General features: G+C 48.7%; 5 protein-coding genes across 5 annotated transcripts in view; 3 read left to right on the plus strand and 2 right to left on the minus strand.

Annotated features, from left to right (window-relative positions):
* Window positions 1–1,028, plus strand: part of EPUS_06799 (uncharacterized protein) — a gene marked incomplete at both ends in the record, with an annotated part of 1,690 nt that extends 662 nt beyond the window's left edge. Inside the window, one exon of the mRNA XM_007807815.1 lies at window positions 757–1,028. Within this exon, the coding sequence (XP_007806006.1) occupies window positions 757–1,028 (272 nt within the window). The remainder of the gene's footprint in view (window positions 1–756) is intronic.
* Window positions 1,029–3,105: 2,077 nt separating this feature from the next.
* Window positions 3,106–4,515, plus strand: EPUS_06800 (uncharacterized protein; the record flags this gene model as incomplete). Its single annotated transcript, XM_007807816.1, has 1 exon — window positions 3,106–4,515. The coding sequence occupies one exon, from the start codon at window positions 3,106–3,108 to the stop codon at window positions 4,513–4,515; it is 1,410 nt and encodes a 469-aa protein (XP_007806007.1).
* Window positions 4,516–5,724: 1,209 nt separating this feature from the next.
* EPUS_06801 (uncharacterized protein) lies at window positions 5,725–7,237 on the minus strand (the record flags this gene model as incomplete). Its single annotated transcript, XM_007807817.1, has 3 exons — window positions 5,725–6,009; window positions 6,072–6,797; window positions 6,860–7,237. 3 exons carry the CDS (start codon window positions 7,235–7,237, stop codon window positions 5,725–5,727), a joined length of 1,389 nt encoding a protein of 462 aa, XP_007806008.1.
* A 1,891-nt stretch (window positions 7,238–9,128) lies between these two features.
* On the plus strand, window positions 9,129–9,805 carry EPUS_06802 (uncharacterized protein; the record flags this gene model as incomplete). Its single annotated transcript, XM_007807818.1, has 4 exons — window positions 9,129–9,259; window positions 9,315–9,404; window positions 9,456–9,489; window positions 9,551–9,805. 4 exons carry the CDS (start codon window positions 9,129–9,131, stop codon window positions 9,803–9,805), a joined length of 510 nt encoding a protein of 169 aa, XP_007806009.1.
* Window positions 9,806–11,145: 1,340 nt separating this feature from the next.
* On the minus strand, window positions 11,146–15,420 carry EPUS_06803 (uncharacterized protein; the record flags this gene model as incomplete). Its single annotated transcript, XM_007807819.1, has 3 exons — window positions 11,146–12,837; window positions 12,893–14,878; window positions 14,932–15,420. 3 exons carry the CDS (start codon window positions 15,418–15,420, stop codon window positions 11,146–11,148), a joined length of 4,167 nt encoding a protein of 1,388 aa, XP_007806010.1.
* Window positions 15,421–18,176: the final 2,756 nt, after the last annotated feature.

An 18,176-nucleotide genomic window follows, 5' to 3' on the forward strand; every position in this document is an offset into this window, starting at 1 on the left:
TGATCCTCTCCTTCCTGATCTACGACACCCTCTTTTTCATCCTCCACCTCCTTCTCCACCGCTTTCCTCCTCTCACCCCGCTCCACAAACCGCACCACACCCATCCCGAAATCCACCCGCAGATAACCAACCGTCTCTCCATTCCCGAACGCCTCTCCCTTGTCCTCCTCGCCAACTTCAGCTTGAACGTGATTGGCACACACGTCTTGACCCGGACATTGTTTGTGCCCGTGTTCGTGTACTTGCTGGTGGAGATTCACAGCGGATTGGATCTGCGGTGGGGGTATGAGAAGATTTTGCCTAGGCGGTGGGGTGGCGGGGCGAGGAAGCATGCTTGGCATCATCGGTACGGACAGGGGGGTTTGGCACCCTTTTTTGGATGGTGGGATGAAGCCCTGGAAAGGTGGGATGGGTGGTCAGCTCGGAGAGGGAGGCAGGTGCTAGGCGCGAAAGGACTGTGATAGTGGGGAGAGAAAGGCTATGAGAAGGGGGGAAAGTCCGTGCTGCTCTACGTGGTGGGTAGTCTTCATGCGTTTGAGGCATACTCAAGGTTCCGCAATTTTCCAATCCTGTATGGATGAAGAGGCAGATGACAAGCGTCGCGGCCGGGTGGGTATACATACAAGAAAACAACCGGTCTCTGCATTTGAATAATCATGCAGTCATTCGTCCGCTCGAGCATATTCCCCAGGCACGCTTCCAACGAGAAGAGAAGCGCTGACAGCTTGTGTCTTTTCTGGTTCCAGAAAGCAGTAGGCAGTGGCACGGCCGTTTTATCACTCAGAGATCCTCGGGTCTACCTACCGGCAGACTTGCAAGAAAGCAGACTACTCTACCGATCTGCTCCTACCTGCCATCCTTCCTCCGCTAGAGCTTCTCCAGCCGGTCGGCAGAACTTGGAGAAGGATGGCTACCTTCCGGACCCTTCCAGAATTGGATGGCAAAGTACCGCATCGAGAGAACAATTACAGAGTTTTGTCGACCAGAGTTTCATCTCAAGACTGCCAAGAGCTGGGAGGAGAGAATGAGAAGAGGCGTGCTTGGCACCCCGGGTAAGGTAACCCAACTACCTGATCAAGAGATCTTGCGGGTTTCGTCGACCAGAGTTTGACGAGAGATCTGCCAAGCATCGCCATGAGAGATTGGGGGGAGCGTGATGCTCGTTCCAGTATTGGTGGACGTGAAGAAGGCGCCGGAGCTGTATACGTGGTCTCCTGATAGTCTGGGAGTAGTGGCTTGACACTGTGAGGTAGAGGGCGTGGTTTCTGTAGAATTAAAATATTGTTCTACTTTTGATGGTTGAAAGGCCGGGAGGTGCCACGCGTGTAGCAATGAGATCCCGCTTCAAGCTGTAGTTCACAGCCCCGAATGCTGCTGGTAGACTGGAAAGTATGTTGGTAGGGATCATGCTCCGATGGAGGCGAAATGGGGAAGTCTTTACGCCTTTGGCGTTGTGGGGAGGTCGATACAGCATGCGTGAAAAGTTTGGAGCTATCACTTCATCCGCCGCTTCGTCTGCCCTTACCCATTCAGTGTCCCCATGCTTGAAAATTGCGCAATCTACTGGAACTGATAGGCCGGAGGGCCGAGATCATGGGCTAGGGACTCTCCGAAGAAATCTCCGTGAGAGGGACGCCATCCGGTGACACACATGATAGCATCCACATTATGGGGTTCGTGTTCTTCCAAAACGATGTGGAGCGGTATGACTTAAAGCATCAATTGTGTGGTGCATGTGTAACTAGCTAGATATCTGAGAATACAAAGTTCGGAGGAAACTTGTAGCTCCGTTGGCGCCAAGGCCCCACAGCGATAGTGCATTCAAACTTTTGCACTGGTGCTACTGCTTAGCAGGAAGAGGCCCTCTTAAAATAATGCTAGGAGAGCCATCAAAGTGCGCTTAGATTAAGCCTAACCGTGATACCGCTTAGATAGTACAAGGCGATGCCACTTGTTCGGCAGTTACCTAATAAAATCTTACTATTTATGACGTATTTAAGTGAAAATATGGTCATAGTATAGTCCAAATATGCCTCTCTTATCATATTAATATAGTGGTCATTCGACAGAATGACTGTCATTTCTACTAACGGCACTTAGCTCATATCTTTAGCTGTCCCTTCTCCTGGTAAGTAGTAGTCTGCTACTGAAAAACGATATCTACGAGCTAGGCTCAAAACCTAAGGGCGCTTGTCACGGCTGCCATGCTTGTCGGCCGCTAGCGCTAGGGCCGCCGGGTATTGATTGGCACTACGCGTTAGTAAGGGGCATGCTCGCTATATAGGAGCGACCCCAGTGCCATCCTCGTCGGCTCTGCAGTCTTAGGATAGCACTCAACATGGGCTGAAGATCTCGCGCACTCGTCGCCTGCTTCCAACGTGACACGTGACAGCGCTGCTCTTTTGGCGGAATGGTAGATGTGTTCCTTTGTGCTAGTACGTACTGTGGCGTCATCAAGGAAAGATTCGTAGAAGCAATATCCACCTTTCTGGCGTAAATTTTAACATTTTTCTCATTGGTTGTTGCAAACGCGACGACGCATGAGAGCTTATGATTAGCAGATTAACGTGCCGCTCGCTGCATCGGGCCTAATCAATGTTGCGGCTGTGGGGCCTTGGCGCCCAGGGAGCTATTCATCCGAACTTTGGTATCTTAGATTTCTAACTAGTTAGCTACTCCGTACACACCACCAATTGAGAGTTTGATCCATTCTGCTCCACACAGTTGAAAGCAAGTCTGAACCTTTAGTAAAGCTAAAGATGGTCTAGTAAACATCTTTAATGAGCTTAAGGTTGAAATTGGTGTTTGTCGTTCGTTGAGACCAATTTAGACATTTGCGCCACTGAGTTTCTGCCACCCATGAGAAAAATGTCAAAATTTACGCCAGAAAGGTGGATAGAGGAGAAACAGAATGCGTGGTACGATTAATGTGGGATATGTCGTTTTAGCTTCTTGCACGTAATCACAAATGCGAAGATCTCGAATTCTCGATCGAAGGCGCAGGCTGAGCGCGGCCCATATAATTTTGAAGAATCAGCTCGTCACTGACTTTTGGCCAGAAAACCATTGCAGTAAGTTAGACCTCAAGAATATTCCACGGTTGAGATGTTTTCCAAATTGCTCTCTTTTGCGGCACTATCCTTCTTCTCTCTCCTTCTGGCCAACCCTGCCACTTCCCATTCTGTCTCCTTCAACGAAGCTGACTATGACCCCTCTCACGTTGTGACAAAAGACTTTCTGGTCCTCGGTGGTGGCGCGAGCGGCACATATGCGGCTGTCCGCCTGAAAGACCACGATCAATCTATCGTCCTCATAGAGCGCAACAATCGTCTCGGCGGCCACACTCGCACATATATTGACCCTGAGACTGGCGGAACGAGCGATATTGGCGTGCTCATTTACCAGAATTTCACAACCACAATCAACTTTTTCAAACGCTTCGACATCCCACTAAGCACCTTCGTCGGCAATGGTCCCTTCGAAAGCAAATACGCCGACTTCGCTACCGGCGAAGCTATGCCCAATTACACACTCCCTGACTTCCTCACGGGATTCAAAAAGTATTTCGAAACCCTAACACAATATCCATACCTCGAATACGGCTGGAACTTGACCTACCCGGTCCCAGACGACCTACTGATGCCATTTGGCGACTATGTGACCAAGTACGGCCTCGAGGACGCGGCGCTAATGATATTCGAGTACGCACAAAGCCAAGGGAACATACTCGATCAGCCCACCATCTATGTGGCCAAATACTTCGGCGTCAGTAATGGCGACGCCTTTGTGAACGGATATCTCAGTACAGCCCGCCGCAACAACTCGGAGCTCTACTCCAAGGCTCTCGAGTCCCTGGGCTCGGACGTCCTGCTCAGAAGCCACATCCTCAGTCTGAAGCGCTCGGACTCTGGCGTCCGTGCTGTTGTCAGCACACCTACAGGTAATAAACTTATTAAAGCAAAGAAATTAGTCTCCTCTATCCCACCGAAACTCAGCCATCTCACCGGCTGGGATCTGACCAACAAGGAACTGCAGCTATTCGGCCAATTCAATAACTCTGCTTATTGGACAGCACTTGTAACGGATACTGGCCTCGATAACAACATCACCTACATCAACGTCCAGCCCAATGCGGTTCTCAATATTCCGCGCCTGCCGGAGGGCTATGTTGTGTCCCCTACAGGAAGCATTAAAGACGTTTTTCATATATACTATGGTAGTCCATCGTCATTGCCTGAGCACCAGATCCGCAAGGCAATGATTAAAGACGTTAACGTCGTACAGAAGTTGCAGGGGGTGTCGATGAGAAAGCCGAAATTCTTGATCCTGGAGCAACATGTCCCGTTCCAGTGCGCAGTGACGCCCGAGTTGATTCGGGAACGCTTCTACGAAAAATTATACAGTCTGCAGGGAAAGACGAGCACGTTCTGGACGGGCGCTGCCTGGCATACGCACGATTCTGCGATGCTATGGCGGTTCACGGAGGGCCTATTGCCGACTTTCTTGGGACAGTGACGCTAGTTCGCGGTGTGTTGGCATTTGGAAGTGCAGGAGATTTATCCAGGCTACGTCCAGGCTTATACGCAGTCCTTTCTTCTAGGAGGAGTGCGGAATGTCTTCCTCAAGCGATCACGCAGACTCGGCTTCGGGTATTTCAATAGGTTCTAGGGCAGAAGACTCGGACCCTTCAGGGCCTGGATATCTTAATGCACTTTCTCTTAAAAATATAGGAAGCTATTTATTAAGCCGTGGCTTAATAGTGAAAATGAGACCTCAAAGCTGAAGTGGTATGTCAGTCTGATTGATTGTAGCTGGTAGCGTACCGCCATTTGGCCAGCTACTAGTGCCCTACTATCTGAACTAGTTAGTGTATCGCCGATACGTTATCGGCAAGCAGAGAGTTGCCATCCCTAGTGAGCCTGACAACTAGTTTAATTTTATATAAGGAGAATCTTTTTTTTTGATTAACTAAGTAGTTATATTTTATCTATTTAATCTTCTAAATTTAGACTTAGTGAAACAGAAAGATGAGCTCAATTATAAGTTAATAGACTCATAACTGTTGAACCATATAAAGTTCCTGTTATTCTACTTGGTATTAGTATGAACAGCTGGAGCAGCAGCAGCTCCGAATCATGTGCCTAGGAATTGCAACACTTTTGCAATGGGCAGTAATGATTTAAGAAGTTGTCATCCCGCGACATCCGGGATTGTGCTGCAGCCCTCAACGTCCATCTCCTACGGCCATCAAGCCGAGCCTTGAAACAATGTCAGAGACATGCCATTATGCACATGCCAACGTATGTTTAGAAGGTTGGCTTACTTTTACGAGAAGTTGCAGCAGTTTACGGAGTATGTGACGCACCACTAGAAATAGAAGAATTGTCGGCTTCCATGAAGATCAAAAATACCTCTCCACTAGTAGGGCAATCCAGTGGGCAAAAAAGGAAGAAAAATACGTCAAGAGAAAAGTGCACAATGTCGCATTCAATTGATTCAAGTGGCGTCAGCGACCATTGTTGGACGTAGATCAAACTGGGCGATACTCTCATGGCATCTTCACTGTCAATCGGATCACTTGGTGACTATCATGCAAATCCATGGACGCTGATGGGGCGAGCCTGAGAATGGAGCCCTGTCATCGGACTTAACTCAACCCTACCGAATCTTTGTGGGATTACTTGTATCAAGCTCCAGACCGCTTTCTGTGAATGTGGTTACAAGCTAACCTTGCAACGTTTGAAATGTTTCCAAACCCACTATGGCCAATTTAACGCTCAATCCAACCGTGGCAGCTGTGAATCCGCACCCTATCAAAAACACCACCCACAGGAACCGCTCCGCCGGCCTCCCCAACCGCTTCGATCCATCGTCTTTCCGCTGCGACGGCAAATCTTCCTTCTCTGTGATCTTACCTGGCTGCGGCACATACTTGAAGTCGAATATCGATGGTTTACTTAAACCAGACTTACTGAGGATGATGGCGCGATAAAGCGAATCTCGGAAGTACTGTGGAAAAAGCGATCTAGTCAGTCGTTGATCTTACTATCCATGATTTGAGGTGAACGTACTCCGACCATGAATCTATCAAGGGGCGGGATTGTTCTTTGAAGAAAAGCTAATGTCATGACGGCCCATCTGAGTCCCACCACCGGCACGTAATGGTACCACCCAGGCCTGCCGACATCGACCGCATCGCAAAGCTCATCGCCATTGAACCATCTACTGCCAGCTTCGATAAATCCTTTCGATATGTTCATGGGTGGAAGGTCTTCCAGACATTTGACGAAGTTGTAGCCGACGACCTTGGAAGTTGGTGTTGGCTCAACCTCATGCCAAAACATAGACTCCATGACCGCTTTTGCCTTCTCTGAGGTCTCGAAGTATTCAGTCGGCGTCGCCAAGAGGTAGGCGATGTAACGAAAGAGGGCGATATAGTCGTCCACCTCTTCCTGCCTGGGTACAATGCCCAGCTTGGGTAGTTGCAACCACATCGGACTGCAACAAAAAACCGTGATTGAGTGGATTGAATCAAGGGTATTCACTGGAACTCCATACTTCTCAACATTGAAGTACTCCGGATGAGATCGAACGAGCTTCATGATTCGCTGTCGAACGGAAGCGTGCAAAAGTCGCACCCGGATGGTGGATGCATGGCCCTCGCCATGCGGTTGGATGGCTGAAATTTCCGAAGTGACTTGCAGAAGCCACTGAAATGTCTCCATCAAGCGATGAAGAAGCACCTTGGTAGAGAAACCTCCTGTACGGACAAGGACTTCAACAGGGCCAGGAGAAGCCTGGGTTCTCAATGTCAGCAGGAGTCTGCTAAAAAACGGCAGATTGGTAACCAGGATCATACAGAGTTCTCTCCCACAAAGCCTTGGAGGGCGAAGCCTGTGATATTCGCTGCAGCATATCGGTAGAAAAATTTCTGGCCCCGTGCGATCTGTTCCCAGTCGACCCAAACTGGCACCGAGTGAAGCTCATCCCAGAACTTGCTGAGCACTGGATCCGTCTTGTGACTGTCACGCAGAAGAGTATAGAGATCGGGTTTTGAGTGGTCTCCGTGAGCGACCTTTCTCCCCTTATTCTGAGCAGAGATATCCTGAAGCTTCGTGAGGGCGGCTGCTCCCAATTCATCGTACTTAAATCTTAACGGCTCGGTTTCTTGACGACTAAGATGCTTATCTGTCCAATCGAATTTATAGTTCCATTTCACGCGCGGTCTATAATCCATTCTGCACTCCCACCCAACACTTGATTGGAAGGATGTTTAAACCGCGCCAGATATTCCCCAGAAAGATGAGCAGAAGATTGACTAGCACGAAGAGGTCAGAATGACTCAGCTTTCTCCAATTTCCCTACATACGATCAAGGCCAGCTCCAAGAGGATCAAGGTCTTTTCTTAAAAAGTCTTAACCAAAGGTCACGAGGTTGCAATCTCGGCATGCAGTCTCGGCATGCATTCCTCAACATCGGACCGAAGGATCTTGCCACGTAAGGTAGACTTCGCCATCTTTGTTCAAGGCTATCTTTACTCGTACTAGTTAACTCCATTGATTGTAGCGCTTACTCATCACATGCGGTTATCAAAAGGCAAAAGAATACCGCATTTGGAAAACAAGGATTGCTATGGCCTGCGACATTTGCATTATCGAAGAACACCTCTTACCGAGTAGGTAGATGTGCTGGGGTAGGACTAGTGGGTTCTGCCGGAGACATTTCGGGGCCGTCTTCATACACTACTTAATCTAGGAATCTGAAATCCCCTATGAATGTACGGAGTCCCAGCCGTGTTTCTAAATATATAGAGACTTCAAACTAACTAGCAACCTGAGTGGCATGAAGCAAGGATCAGAAAATCCTGCCCATTTCCAAATCGGCCAACTTTACTACGTAGTCCAACTTGAAGCGGGATCTTATAGCTAGTAGACCTTTTAGTCAAAAGAACATTGCGGAGATGATCCAATGGAACGCAACTAACCTCCCATATGGTGTACCTGCAACACGAAGTCGAAGGATTCCTGTTACGCCATATTCGCAATTGCTATTGCCTAGCCGATAGCTAGCAGCCTTGGCACCACATTAGTAGATAGATCTGCTCAGTAGCTATCTTTAGAGAATCTACACACACTCTTGCCACAGATGTTGATTAGCCTCCATTTGTGTGGCACAATGCAAGAATTTATACACCGTTCGCTACCTTCAACCTTTTGCAAATGGATGGACCTAGTCTTACATGCAGTGGGCCATCTACACTCATTAATCGTTGCTCCACTTGTCCCCCAAGAATCTTTCGCAAGCGTTGATCCACCGGTACTGTCATGACGGTGAATCAGAACAGCTCACCCTCAGCCGTGCATCCATTTTGCCAGGAGAGCCTGAGGTACAAGCAAAATGTTACACCATCAAGAATTCCAGCCCTGCTCCCCGATATGTTTGTTTCTTTTCTCGCGCAGAAACCAAGGGTGAATCCTCATTACGAAAAGGTAAGGAGGGAGTCGGAAGCATGGATCAACAGGTTGGTTCGTTGTCGTCCAGATTTTTCCGAACGCTGAGAAGTGCAGCAAGTGCAACTTTGATCAGCGGATGAAGACAAGGATATGTGGAACAAACTTTTCGTTCTTCTGCTCGGTTTCGGCTCCAGAGGCCGGACCAGAAGAGCTCCGGACACTGTGTGATTGGGGTAACTGGGTAACTTTCACTTTATCTGTCAATCTTGCTTGACACTGGGCCGCTCGACTGACATCTCTACATCCAGGTCTTTCCATGGGATGACAGTTCGTTCGTCACTACATTAATCGAGGACTGAAACTCATCCATCGAACAGTGTTTGACAACGGCATTCTGAGGCAAAACCCAGAAAGGGCACAACTAATGATGGGAGACCTCCTGTCCATCATGCGCAACGAGAAGTCACCATTTCCAAAGGATCCCTTGATAGAGGTGCATAACTCAGTTTGGCAGCGGATTGTCAAGGTTTGTGTTTGTGCTCTTTCAATTTTCCTACATTGACTCTGTGCGTAGACATCCCCGATTGGTTAGTATCGTCCAGCTCGACAGCTGTGAATGATAATCTCAAGCTCAAACTGATGAGCCAAGGTGTTCAACGACGCTTTCAAAAAGCCATGGAAAACTACTGCATTGGAACTCTTGAGCACGTCGACCGAGAAAGCCACGCAGAGCTACCCAGCATTGCAGAACAGCTGGCAACCCGCAGACGATCTTCAGGCGTTACTCCACTTTTTGCCTTGCTCGAGTATGGAGATCTTGCACGAACCACCTACAAGCCACTGATTCATTGCGTCATTTAGGTATGCCCATAGTCTTGATATACCGGACGAAATCTTCGAACACCCATCCATAAAAGAAATTGAGCGTATTGGAACGGACCTCGTTGTATTGTGAGAATCGCGACATATTTTCTCATGGATGATATCTGATATGCTTCACAGTCAAAATGACATAATTTCTTACTGCAAGGAGGAGGTGAGCAGTCTCCAGATCGGTGCCAAAGCTTGTTGAACTGATGATAGCTGATGTTGTCTAGGCCGAAGGCGTGAACCACAACCTTGTGGCCATATTCCGCATCAATGGCATGCCCGCGCAGCAAGCCTTCGAGGCTGTGAATGCTCTGCTTAGAAAATGTTACCGTGATTGGTACCTTGCTCTAGCTGACCTCCCCCAATGGGGTGAAAAGATCGATGCCCAAGTGCAGAAATACATCCAAGGAGTGCAGGACGTTGTACTTGCAAATCTGAATTGGAGGTGCGTCATTTCTTTCCATATCAGCATGTGCACCTGAGGAAAATGAATCGAAAGTCTAAGTTTTCGCACGTTACAGCTTCATGTCGGAGAGATATCTCGGCAAAATGCACAAAGTCGTGCGACAAACCAGGCAAATCACCGTCATGCCATAACAAGAAGCGAAAGGCCTGAAAGTCAGTCGAACCGAGATTGCAATCCAACACTTTGAGAGTTAGATTTGTGGTGCCTGTCGCGTTCAGATGGTTTTCGGTTCCGCGAGACTACCTGTAACTTCGTCAATGGGCTGGCGTTCGGTGTGGAGGTCAATAGCCAGAAAGGTGTCTGAGTCGCGTCGGCGGCGGCGGCAGGAGTCTACATCAACAATCAGCATGTCAGGGAGACCTTTTAGAACGAGTGCATCCCCAGAGCCTGCGTGCGGAGGGATTTGTGGACCGGAGGACCGCCGTACGTATTGCATGACCAGAATTTTGCCCTGGCTGCAACTTTAGTGCACAAGTAATTTGTTACTTTTAACATTATTTGGTGTCCTTAATCGATCAGCACGTCTAACATGAAAAATAGAATATTGTACGTTCAAAAGGAAACGCAAACTCATCTCGGCCTGCTGACGCCTTAAATATTATGGCTTTGGATGACTATTAGTCTTTAGCTATCTGATTTCAGGGCTAACTTGCCTCAGAATAGTGGTTACTTACTAGGGAACATAGTAGCTATTGGCCTAACTTTCCTAGGAGCCTGGTTCTCCTAAGAGCCTAATTCTCCCGTAGCCTGTTTCTCAGGAAATTCAATGTCCCAGGAAATCTGACCTCCCAGGAGAAATCGAGACTTGAATAATTATTGTTCGTTTAATAGCTTCCACCTGCTACACGAAATAGGATTAGAAATCTGATAATGTATAGATACCAAGTCAATTAATCTCTGACTCCTCAACTTTCCTATAAGAGATACTATTCCTAAGCTTATGCTGCAAAGCTGCCAGAAAGGTCTGTGTTAACTAGTCTAGTTAGTCTCATTTCTAGCATAGGAGCACCCGATCCCTAAGCAACTCAATCAACAATGCTTTAATTATATCTAGTATAGCATTCGTACTACATGCTGTTGTAGTAGCTGATCCGCTATTAAACATTTGAAATCCTCATTCGATCTCTATCTTCTTCAACGGGTGGCTATCAGGTGTTCGTCTGCTTCTAATAAGACGTAAGCGTGGAGAAAACACTACAGGTATTTCTGCTACTGGCCATCTTGCCATCAATTTAGAAGATTCTTGAAGCTTCGCCATGGCAAACCACCTGTCTATATATTCACGCTTATCCCCAGACCCTTCAACGAAATAGAGATATCATAAAATCATATAATAATTAGATAGTTACCTCTCTATTACGCCACAAAGTCCTTAAGATTTTCAAGCTCGAAGCTGCATATCCATACCTTTCCAGATCGGGTACCGAAGGCGATCGTCTCCCCCGACACGGTCGAACAGAATGGTCGATACTCCGAGGGTAGCCATAACAGGTTCTTTGAACGATATGTTATCCATGCTTTATTCGAACTCAAAGCATAGCCATGATATTGAGGATTTTGAGGTTCTGTAACAGTCGGTGTAATATTCGAAACTGATGATGCATCAATAACGATAGTACCAATTTCAGTGTGAAGATATGAGTCTGTAATGTCAAATGATATGTCCATAAGTGCCTTGTCAACCTTGAACGTCTGTAGGCACTCGTCGCTGCTCGCATCCCAGATCTTGACCGTGCTGTCCTCCGACCCTGACGCCAGCCGTGTCGAGTCGTGGGAGAAGGCTACTGAGTTGACCGAACCGCTATGGCCCTCGAGCGTCTGCAGGTACTCACCGCTGCTTGCATCCCAGATCTTGACTGTGTTATCCACTGACCCCGACGCCAGCCGTGTCGAGTCGTGGGAGAAGGCCACTGAGCAGACCCAACCGCTATGGCCCTTGAGCGTCTGCAGGCACTCGCCGCTACTCGCATCCCAGATCTTGACCGTGCTGTCCTCCGCCCCCGACGCCAGCCGTGTCGAGTCGTAGGAGAAGGCCACTGAGCAGACCCAACCGCTATGGCCCTTGAGCGTCTGCAGGCACTCGCCGCTACTCGCATCCCAGATCTTGACCGTGCTGTCCTGCGACCCCGACGCCAGCCGTGTCGAGTCGTGGGAGAAGGCTACTGAGTTGACCGAACCGCTATGGCCCTCGAGCGTCTGCAGGTACTCACCGCTGCTTGCATCCCAGATCTTGACCGTGCTGTCCTGCGACCCCGACGCCAGCCGTGTCGAGTCGTGGGAGAAGGCCACTGAGCAGACCCAACCGCTATGGCCCTCGAGCGTCTGCAGGCACTCGCCGCTGCTCGCATCCCAGATCTTGACCGTGCTGTCCTCCGACCCCGACGCCAGCCGTGTCGAGTCGTGGGAGAAGGCTACTGAGCAGACCCAACTGCCATGGCCCTCGAGCGTCTGCAGGTACTCACCGCTGCTTGCATCCCAGATCTTGACCGTGCTGTCCTGCGACCCCGACGCCAGCCGTGTCGAGTCGTGGGAGAAGGCCACTGAGTTGACCGAACCGCTATGGCCCTCGAGCGTCTGCAGGCACTCGCCGCTGCTCGCATCCCAGATCTTGACCGTGCTGTCCTGCGACCCCGACGCCAGCCGTGTCGAGTCGTGGGAGAAGGCTACTGAGTTGACCGAACCGCTATGGCCCTCGAGCGTCTGCAGGCACTCGCCGCTGCTCGCATCCCAGATCTTGACCGTGTTGTCCTGCGACCCCGACGCCAGCCGTGTCAAGTCGTGGGAGAAGGCCACTGACCAGACCGAACTGCTATGGCCCTCCAGCGTCTGCAGGCAAGCACTCCATTGATCTCTCACATCTGGCTTTATCATGATTTGTTTCGGCTCTTCCTCCTTGAAAAGACCCCTCATCAGGCTGCGGGCTGGAGTGAACACGAGTGCCGACGCATACGCCTGAAGAGGGCTTTGTTCTATTGCCCACTTGTGATACATAATAAATCGACGTGCATCTAGAACTAGTTCAGTTAATGCAGAGGCGTCTGCTCTTCCCTAGGTTATATCAGTATGCATTATATATAGATAGAATCGCTGATCTAGGGATTACCTGGATTAAAGTCTCTAGTTTCGCCATTGAAACTACACCCTTCGACATGCTCTTGCACAGGCTAAGAGCCTCCAGCCAGTAAAGATACTTTTTTCTTAGGAATTGGTGAACAGCGCCTCCATCTTGCAGACCAACCTCGTGATTTGCAGAAGATTTGGAATCTGAGTTGTAGAGGTGATCGACCCAGTAGATACACGAATAGCGCGACACTGCTAGAGGATCTTGGTCTGGCTGCTTAATTCGCTCGGCAGGATATCCTAACGCACGCAAGTTGTACATGTCTCGGTCTAACATCTTAGACAAGGCTTGGAGCGATCTGGAGAAGACAATGTAGTGGGCTTCTGCCCTTCCACAGGGAAAGACATCTTCGGATGCCTCTGCGAATAAAAAGTCCTTTGCGGACTGATGCACAAAATAAACCGTGTCCTCTCGCAGAGTAAGAAACGAGCCACAGTAGCCAATAATCCCCCGTAACGACTCTAGGTCATCGGCCATGTCTTCAGGCATCTCGACAAGAGATGTTAGTTCTTTTAGCGTGATGGGTCGGTATATGATCGCGATCGAGGCCAGTATCCGCTTGCAGAGATCAGCATCATCCGAGTTGCGTATTTTCTTCATCATTTGCTTGTAAAGAGAGTCGAGTCCAGGTGGAAATGTGTTCAGCTTCGTGAGGATGTTCCACCGTGAGATCTTCTCGAGATTTTGACAGACCAAAGCTACCCAGAGGAAAGTGTCATTCGCATTTGCGGACAGGTGAGCTAGCACGGCGTCTCGCGTTTTATCGTCGTACTTCTTTTGTTCCGCCAGCCGAAGTACTTTGTGCCGAATGAATGTGCTGACAGCTGTAGACACAGACTCAGCATTGAGTTCCAGGGACAGCCTCACCTTGTGTCCCGCTCGTTCAAGATGTTCCTCGATGTCCGGCCAGTTGCGGCTAGAGACGATCCACTTGACGCGAGAGGACATAGACGAACTCTGGACGATGAAGTCTAGCAGTTTCGGCAAGTCTGCCATGCATTCGTCGAGCGCGTCGACGACCAAGTACGTACTATTCAAGCTAGGGTCTTGCAGAAGGTTGATGAAGATCTCGGACAAGGCAACCCAGGCATTTGCATCCTCAAAGAGGCTTTTGCCTGCATGATCGTACTTCTTCCGTATATACGAGATTAGCGATGGCTGCTGATCGACAAGCAAGTACACCAAGCCTCGCAGCACGGCCGTGGCATTATTAATGCGCGAGTCTGTGGCCTGACAGAAGAAGTAGGACAGAAGACCTGTCTTGGCCATCGACTTTCTCAGCTCGTTGATAATCCCACAAAGCAGCATCGTCTTGCCCTTACCAGGATCAGCCTTGATCCAGAGCAGTCGGCTTTGCGGGTCATTGCGCCATTGTTGAAAGCCGGGATTTTCAAGGATCCAGAGATACGAGTCCTGGAGCAGGCCGCCTTTGGTGCTTTCGATACGCGTCTTATCATCACGAGGATCAGTGCTGCACAGATCTGCCAGGCACTTGTTGTCCGCACTGGTCTCGTGCATCCTCTCCTGCTGCCTACTTTGCTCCCGAATAGCCGAACTAATGCTATCGAGCTTGGTATTCTGCGACTTAGCCGTCTCGGCAATGGAGCCAAGGCGAGACCTGATCGAGAGCGTGTTGTACTGCTCTGAGTCCCTTTGCACGGCCGCTTCCGTAGCCTGTATGTCGTTTAACTCGCCACCCCAGTCGTCAAGTTTGATCAGATCCCGCGCGAGCACGGAAAGTCGTCGGCGGTGGTAATAGCATACGCTTTTCATCTGGTACAGCAGAAGCTTCGCGTAGAGATGGGTAATGTTCTTCTCGAGCTCACCCCGTAGTCCTTGGGGGCGCCCTTCAGTAATGTTCTCATCTAGTAGGAGGCTTGACAGGTTCCAGTACCAGTCCATCCTCGAGACAACGTAGGCAATGCCTTGTCGGTTAGAGCTCGCCTGAGTGAGTGGGTTCATCAAGATCTTAATAGTACACATCAGCGCCAGATACTTGTCTCAATGACAGCAGGACCAACCTCTAGCGCAAGGCACACGCCAACCCAGGCGAGAGCCGCTTCTGGCGCCGCTTTGATTGCCTTGTCTACGACCTCTTTCACGGCCATAGCGGCTTGGATGCCGTCTTCCATGCCTTGCTTCACATTGGTTTCCTTTTCTGTCCTGTGCAGCCCGTCCTGAACGAGCCGGCGCATCTGTACCCATCGTTTCTCTGGGTTCTGATCGATCTCGTTCTGCTGCGACGCAAGGTCTGCTGGGTCTGCATTTTTTTGGCTCAATTGGGCGGAAAGAATCCTCTCATATGTATCAACGATACTCAAATCACCCGCCTTTGCCTGGTCGTATGCTTGATTCCACAGTCGCTCTGGTAAGCTGGGCTGTGACGCGGCAGGATCAAGAGCTGCCGATGCGTGTGGGACAGTGGAAGTGGATGACGCTTCACCAAGCGGGGCCGTCAATGGTTTCTTTCTGCCTAACTTGGCTCTAAGCCGTTCTGTCCAAGGGGCCATAGCATCAGAAAGCGTTGGTAAGCTTCTGGTGAGGGGAAGTCAGAAGGTGACAAAGCAGTGCCTCTATGTTCGGGACATGCAGAAGGCAGGTACTGTTCCTGTGAGAGGTATTCCTAGGAGAATGCTCCGAGGAAATCCGTGCTCATCCGTGCTCACGTCTGAGCATCTCTGAGCGTCTAATCATTAGCTTTCTACTAAATCTTGGCGTTTGAGTTTGCCTCTGAACGTCGCAACCTTTCTAAATTAAACGCTGGTCTTTCTCTTTTGACATCCAATCTTGAAAATAGCTGCATCTAGACATAGCAACCCAACCCTCCCCAAATAGGTGTATAATCGACATTCCGGCGTAATGAAACTCCGTGTGGTGATCTTGGGTCAAGGTACTTCGACTTTACAGGATCGCTTATTGTTGCACTGTCTGATAAAATATCCTCGCTTTCATCCAAGGCTCCCTTTTTTGGTGGGTCCATGCAATATCAGCACCCCCTCTTTTCTGGTGGGGAGGGAAGGGGTGTTGGAAAGTGAAAACAAACACCCTTAAGCAACCACTATTCTAGGGCACATTGACCCCAGAATCAGACCACTAGGGGCCGAGGGTCATTCAAAGCCCCACTGCTTAGGGCATCAGTAGGCCCGAAGCTAGGTGCCAAAAATAAAGATATAGTTCCGTACACCCCTGTTTTACACCCTCTATCTTCAACCCTCTATTTCTCTATCAATTCAAGCTGAAATCGTCTACAAAATGGCTCGAATGCGCAAAACAAGCAGAAGAAACTGCCAAAACCCTGATCCTGCGATTAATTCGAGCCCAAAGTCGCCACGCAGGCCAAGAACGATAATCGACACTCCGCGCTGTGTACGGCTTCTTGCTGATGCACAAGCTACCGCAGGCACATTGATTCGGAAAGAGCTATTCAAGCTGCATGGTATAGGTGAGGCAGCAGGCTATCGAATCCTTAAGTCGAAAATAACGCGCTAAAGCGAACGAATCTATAACTGTGGCTGAAAAGCGGTTTTAGCCTTATATGAACGTGATACTATTAAGACAGTCGAAAATACTTTATCTCGCTTTAGAACTACCTTTTATTTCGCTAATACAAGCGCTATGTTAGGGCTCAACTGGTTAAGACAAGTCAGTAATTAAGAATATTAGTTTACTTAGAATAAACTTATATAAACTTATTAAAGCGTAGCTATAAGCGCATTATATAAGGGCATCTATTAAGATAATAGAGATATAAGCTTAGTTAGTAAGTAAAGAATTAGTATATAGCTAGTATATAGATATCAAATAAATCATTTGCAAGACATAGTCTGTCTGTATAAAGAAGACTTCTATAGATAACGTGAAGCAAAGAGCCCTCTAGGCTTAACGTAGGGCGTGGTATATAATGGCGGCCACTAAGGAGACCGTCTGCACAGCCCGAGAGGATAGTATGCGCATGTCAATATATAAAGAGTCTGGACCAGCTATCTCACTTGTACTGAGAGCCTGCGAGGACTACGTGTTTTGTGTACGAATCAAAGCGATATCGTTCTAGCTGGACGCTAGTGCTATATGCTTAAAGAGTAAACTACAATTAGAGCGTAAGTAAGGGCTTGCCTTACCTGAATCCTGAAGTACCTCGCCTTGATCGGTAGGTATAGGAAAGCGTGGCAGAGACCTGGTAGAAGGATGCGAACTCTGTGTTATACTGTTTTATAAAGAAAAGCTACCTTAATCAACATAGAATAGTATAATAAAATTGTGGGCGTGCATCAGGCGTCTGCTGCGTAAGGCAGATAAGACATGAGCTTCTACCTTCTCGTGGTGTTCGGCGTGAGTACTCATGCTTTAGCGTAAGGAAACTAAAGAAAGCTTACACTCAAGGGCGAGTGGCTGCTTAAGATCGCGTTGGTTAGCGACTAGTTGCGAGTAGTAATGACCCTACAACAACACAGAAAACCGTCAAATAAAAGGAAAGATCTAATCTATAACAAGTCACAAAGCATTCACTCTTGTCGTGATTAGTTCTGACCAGTAGAACCTCTTTAGGCCCTTGTCCTGAACCCTAGGGAACTACCGCCTGAAGGAGGGGGCATAAGAAGGGTATAACGTGTACAGAGGCATGATCAGGCAGAAGAAGAAAAACATACACAGGTATAGTCGGTTATAGCAAGATAACAGTATCTTAGGAAGCAAAGAGATAGAACAGGAGATTAGAGCAAAAGTCTGGGTCGTAGCGCTAGACTTGCTACCTAGTGTGAGGCACTAGTGAGTTATAATCTCCTATAGAGAGTCAATAAGAGGCGGGATAGACTTGCGACTCACGAACCCTCTCACCTTAATGCCCTTCTTAGAGCAGCAGGATACAGCCTTCTACCAGATACCACCTTACAGCAGCAGAGAAGAACTTTTATTTCACAGATCAAAGCATTTCAGCGCGAAGAAGAGCGAGGAGTTACAAAGGGGTACTCGAGACTACAGCTATTCTCCCCTTAGTGAACCTGGTTCACAAGTGCAGGCACCACAAGGGCTCTCTGTCCGACCCTGGGGAACTACCACCCAGGAGATGGAGTGTGGTTCAGGATGACAAGAGGCGATGGCTAGCAGTTGGTACATGTTCGGAACGACTCGCAGACGGCTATAACTACTTAGTATATAGCGAAACTCCCCTAACAATTAGCATAGAGTAGCAAGGTTTTCTTTCTTAAAGGGTTTTCTTGCTCGAAATTACGTAGTCCTTCCCTTATAAGCTCTTATAGCTTAATAAGAG

Source organism: Endocarpon pusillum (assembly GCF_000464535.1).
Source record: "Endocarpon pusillum Z07020 unplaced genomic scaffold scaffold726, whole genome shotgun sequence".
NCBI classification, from domain to species: Eukaryota; Fungi; Ascomycota; class Eurotiomycetes; order Verrucariales; family Verrucariaceae; genus Endocarpon; species Endocarpon pusillum.